Raw genomic sequence first — 5,686 nt, 5'->3', positions numbered from 1 at the left:
GGAAAGAGCTTAGAAATACTTAACTGAGAAAATTCACCATCCCACTACTCCTTACTTCATTCTGGAAATAGCTGGAAATAAGCCCACAGCACACAGTTCCACAAAAGCTGAGACATCACACTTAATTCCTTACAAAAATGAGGAAAGAGACTGGGAGGTCAAATTGCAAAACCAAACTCAAGAAATAAAAACAAAACACTAGCAATGAAAATACTTCTCGGGCTTCTCTGGTGGTGCAGTGGTTAAGAATCCACCTGCCCATGAAGGGGATACAGGTTCGAGCCCTGGTCCGGGAAGATCCCACATGCCACGGAGCAACTAAGCCCATGCACCACAACTACTGAGCTTGCACTCTACAGCCCGCAAGCCACAACTACTGAGCCCACGTGCCACAACTACTGACTAGCCCACGTGCCACAACTGCTGAAGTCTACGCACCTAGAGCCTGTGCTCCGCAACAAGAGAAGCCACCACAATGAGAAGCCTGCACACCACAACGAGGAGTAGCCCCCGCTCACCGCAACTAGAGAAAGCTGTGCACAGCGACGAAGACCCAATACAGCCAAAAATAATAAATAAATTTATAAAAAAAAGAAAATACTTCTCATAGAAGTGTTTCTCTTTAATTAAAAAAAAGAAGTGTTTGCTAGATTTGGATATCATTTTGGATCAAAGTTCACCCCTAGACTTTGCTATTTTCATCATGTTTTTAGTATTACAGTATAAATGAAAAAGGTCCATAAAAAATTGAAACCAGAGTTGATGGATGTCAAGGTTTAAGGAGGAAACCAAGTCACAATGAACTTGGTGCTGACTCAGATTCTTTACCTGCTTAATTGTCAGGAGCTCTTTTGAGTTTTGAGTCAAATAACTTTAGACATTAAAACAATTACAATTCTGTCTCCACCAGTACTTTCACCTTCCAGGCCAGGGAAATGAAGGTAAATCCATCAACACCAATGAGTCTTCAAGAAAAAGTTGCCCATGATTTTGTGAGGCTACTTTTAATAATTTCTGAAGTGGGACTTTAGGAAACATACTCTCCAATAGGATAATAGTTGGTGTAGTTTTAACTCTTCCCTTTGAAATCAAAACATTAAATTGAACTTATGTGATTTAAGGAAAAAAAAAAGAAGACATGTTGCCCAAGGATGGGTTGAGTCCAAAGAAAAGGAAAGAGCTAGCAAGTATCCAGTCTGTTTGTTCCAAGAATCATCAATTCAGGGGACAAAGCAGTTTTCTCTCTATTCCTGAATTTCTCTGATTTGGATATTGGCAATACTAATTTGAGAATGACCAGTTTCTACATTTCTCTTGAGGCTGTATGGAACCCACTTAAATCCCCAAGGAAGCAAATAAACGTTTTTGCTTTTTTCCTTTGAGTGGTTGGTTTCGTATTCTTAAATGACTTTCTATTATAAAAACAATAGCTTGTTATTGTAAAAATAAAGAATAGTTACAATTGCTTAGCAGTTTGGCACTTCTCTTTCCAATTTTGTAATCTTTGCCTAGTTTCATCGAGCTGAGATCACTCTATACATGCAATTTTTATCTAGCTCATTGAGCCAAGACATGAGCATGTTCCAAATGTTATTAAGGATTAAAATATAACCGTAAAGTTTACTTAACAATTCACTTTTAAGGATGTACCATAATTTAATAAATCACTCTCCTTTGTTGGACACCTAGAATACTTTTAAGTTTTCACTATTATAAATAATACTTTAATAAGCACTATTTAGTCATTAAGCTTTTGCTGAATTTCAGATATCTATAAAGTGTATGTTTAGAAGTGGAAATTCCAGGACAAAGGATATGGCACATTGCTTTCATCATTTCTAATTTGTAGTGCTATCAGCAGTGTATAAAAGTGTCTCCCTCGTGACACATTTATAATTAATAACATTTATTTTCTAAACTATGTTGATAAGAGAAAATGGTATCTCAAGGATTTAATTTACCTTTTTATTACTTGTAAAGTTGAAAAGGCTTTATATACTGTTTACCATTTGTATTTCCTTTCATTGTGAAATGTCCACTTTCCTTTGCCCATTTATTTGCTGGGTTTTACTATTTTTTAATAGATTATACATATTCTTTATATATTAGGGTTATTAACTCTTTATTGAAAATATTTTTCAAGTTATCTTCTGGTAACTCTGGAGTCATTAAATCTATAGATTTTTTTCCCTTTGTTTCATTCATTGCTTCTAAATTTAGAAAGGTTTTTCTCATCAAGACATTTGATACTATATAATTAAATTTTCTTCAAAATCTTTGATGATTTAATTTTTAAAATATTAATGCTTTAAATCATATGAACTGTTCTCTCTACCAAATAATTAATTTTCCCAGCATTGTATGCAGAACAGTTCTTTCTTTCTAACTAAAGTTCTGTCTAAAGTTGGAAATAATTTTAGTTATACTTCTAGGTTAAGATATCAGCCTTCTAGTAGTACCTGGTTGCCCTCCTTGTATCCAAATCCTCGTTGTGTAATCTTGCAGTTACTAGAGTATACTCCTTCACCCCTGACTTTGGGCTAAATTGTGCAACTTGCTTTGATTAATGTGATTGTGAACAGAAGTGATCCTATGTCAGTCCTCATCTAGGCCTCAAGAGATGCTGCAGGTTCCCGCTTGCCTTCTTGAGCCTCTGTGATCACCACATAGCTGCTTTCTCCTTTAGCCTGGGCCCCCAGAGAAGCACACATAGAATGGAGCTGTCCCAGCTGCCCTACCGATGTGCAGTGCAGTGTAAGCAGTCAACCCAGCCAAGGCTGGGTGAGGCACAGCTGCCCAACTGCATTCAGCTGAGATCAGCTGAGCTCCCACCCAACTTGTAGATGTGTAAGAAATAAATTCTTATTGTCTTCTGCTACTGAGATTTTATTGGTAGGATTGGTAGGTTGTTGGTACGATTTTAGCAGGAAGAGAGAAGTGGATATCCTGAACAATAGAAGGAAAAAAGGAAAAGAAAGGGATAGAGTTTATGGACACCCACGTGGAGAGGCAGAGATGGCCAGATATGAAATAGTTACTTGGAATCAAAAAGGAATAAGACTCCAGTGGTTGGAAAAAAAAAAAAAGCCAAACTCTTTTAAAGTCAAACACATACTTGTATTGACAAGCTCTCATGGCAGAATTTGTATGTGTTTTTCACCCAGACTTCAAGCTTAAACACAGGCTGTTCCCACCCAAGAAGTAAATAGAAGAAAAAAAAAAGACTTAATCCCCCTGCCCCGACCCTGAAAAAAAAAAAGAACTTCAGGGGAAAATATTTATTAAGTTTGAGTTTTCCTGAATATACTTTTTAAAGATTTTTCTTCTTTTTAAAATTTTTTTTATTTTTTAATAGATCTTTATTGGAGTATAATTGCTTTACAATACTGTGTTAGTTTCTGTTGTACAACAAAGCAAATCAGCCATATGCATACACATGTCCCCATATCCCCTCCCTCTTGAGCCTCCCTCCCATCCTCCCTATCCCACCCCTCTAGGTCATTGCAAAGCACCAAGCAGATCTCCCTGGGCTATACTGCTGCTTCCCACCAGCCAACTATTTCACATTCGGTAGTGTATATATGTGGATGCTACTCTCACTTTGCCCCAGCTTCACCCTCCCACCCCGTGTCCTCAAGTCCATTTTCTATGTCTACCTCTTTATTCCTGCCCTGCAACTAGGTTCATCAGTACCTTTTTTTTTTTTTTTAGATTCCATATATATGCGTTAGCATACAGTATTTGTTTTTCTCTTTCTGACTGACTTCACTCTGTATGACAGACTCTAGGTGCATCCACCTCACTACAAATAACTCAGTTTTGTTTATTTTTATGGCTGAGTAATATTCCATTGTATATATGTGCCACATCTTCTTTATCCATTCATCTGTCAGTGGACATTTAGGTTGGTTCCATGTCCTGGCTGTTGTAAATAGTGCTGCAATGAACATTGTGGTACGTGAGTCTTTTTGAAATATGGTTTTCTCAGGGTATATGCCCAGTAGTGGGATTGCTGGGTCATATGATAGTTCTATTTTTAGTTTTTTAAGGAAACTCTATACTGTTTTCCATAGTGGTTGTTATCAATTTACATTCCCACCAACAGTGCAGGAGGGTTCCCTTTTACACACAAAAAAGACTTACACTCTGAGATTTTGCACAAAGCAGAAAACCCAACTATTCATCCTAGTCTCTCACCTTCTGTTGAAATCAACCTGGATGGAATGATCAATGACAAGGTCAGCGGGACAGACAGGGTTTATTTTCTCTGGATTTCCTCCTAACTTTTTCACAGCATCACGCATGGCAGCAAAGTCAACCACAGCTGGCACACCCCTAAGAAAAGGGAGATTAAGCAGAAAACAGATCTGTTAAACAAGTGCCATGGGATTTTTCAGCTTTTGCCTCTGCTGATAATATTGGCAATGGGGCTGTTTCATTGGCTGTTTCATCAGTGGTGCTAACAATGGATGTGTTAGAAAAGTGAAAGTGTCTAAACACATTCCCTTCAGCAGAAATCACATCAGTAATAAGTGCCAAGACTGAGTGGTATCTCTGTATGCAATTGTATCCCTGCATTGAAGGTCACAGCCAATATGGTCTAAACAGAGAAACTGTGGGAAAGCTGGCAATTAAAAACTCTGGAACTTTTTCTGCCATCACTGTTCCCTGTTCATATGGTGGGCTGACAAAGACCTGTACAAGATATATGGATCACACCCTTCAACTTCAGACCAAATTTAAAGGAATGGATATAATTCAGAAAAGTAGGCTGTGAGTCAAATTTATACTAAGTGAATGCTTCCTTTTTATTAGAGAATAAAATTTGGGTGATCTTCCTCTAAAAAAAATGAAATTTGCTCTCCAGAAGGAATAAAATAACATCATTTCAAAATGAAACGGTAATGTCTCAAAATGAAGCAGTGATAGGGAGCAATTCCTGGGAATAGCAGGATGTGAACAGAGGCTTAACAGCAACATATCAGGCCTTGTGAACTACGTATCTCCCCTCAGGTGATACATATCAACATTCCAAGGACAGCTGTTTGAAACCTGGCTCCTTGGGTGATAGGACATAGGGGCAAAAAGATTCCAAGATAGCTCCACTCCATGCTGTTTCTTTCAACTTTTGCTAGTACACTTAGGACTAGGATCTTGAAGACCAAGGACAAAGATCTTTGCCACTGGAAAAGGTGGAGTGAGTATGTATCCTGATTTGCCTGAGATTATCTCTTCCCGTCTGGGATGACTGCCCCCTTTTGCTTTCAACCGTCTCTGAATGTTGAGTGAAAAATTATACAGTCACTGTGTTTTTTATTTTTGCTTTTAAGAAGCTTTCTTTAAAGGCTGACAAGGGATGCAGAGAAAAACAGAGTGAAGTGACATGAGGCTCACGTGAAGTCCTGCAGGATGACACGGGCAGGCTTAAACGGCACTTCTATGTTCTTATGCTGCGTGACATTCCAATTTAGGATATTTTCAACATCATTTTTCTTCACCAAAAATTGATCACAGTTCCGAATGGCTGCCTCCAGGAGAACTCTGATAGAAAATGGTAGTTGTCCTAGGAGTAAAGGAGAAAGTATAACAAAACCAAACCCATGAGACATCTTATAAGAGCTCTCTAAAGCCAAACTCCATACAAACTTGATACAAGGCATCACACTATTCTTCCAGCAGGGAAAGA

The 5,686-nt window shown here is 38.1% G+C and overlaps 1 protein-coding gene across 3 annotated transcripts in view; it reads right to left on the bottom strand.

Moving 5' to 3' along the window:
• The window catches only part of ACO1 (aconitase 1), a 61,381-nt gene that overhangs the window by 33,117 nt on the left and 22,578 nt on the right, over window positions 1–5,686 (bottom strand). For all 3 annotated transcript variants that reach the window (XM_007464931.1, XM_007464932.1, XM_007464930.1), the window contains exons 3-4: window positions 5,395–5,563; window positions 4,198–4,335 (exon numbers count right to left, since the gene is read on the bottom strand). In XM_007464931.1, coding sequence (XP_007464993.1) covers window positions 4,198–4,335; window positions 5,395–5,563 — 307 coding nt within the window. The remainder of the gene's footprint in view (window positions 1–4,197; window positions 4,336–5,394; window positions 5,564–5,686) is intronic.

The sequence above is a fragment of the Lipotes vexillifer genome, unplaced genomic scaffold (genome assembly GCF_000442215.2).
Source record: "Lipotes vexillifer unplaced genomic scaffold, Lipotes_vexillifer_v1.1 scaffold110, whole genome shotgun sequence".
Taxonomy (NCBI): Eukaryota; Metazoa; Chordata; class Mammalia; order Artiodactyla; family Lipotidae; genus Lipotes; species Lipotes vexillifer.
This window is presented reverse-complemented; position numbering and strand designations above follow the sequence as displayed.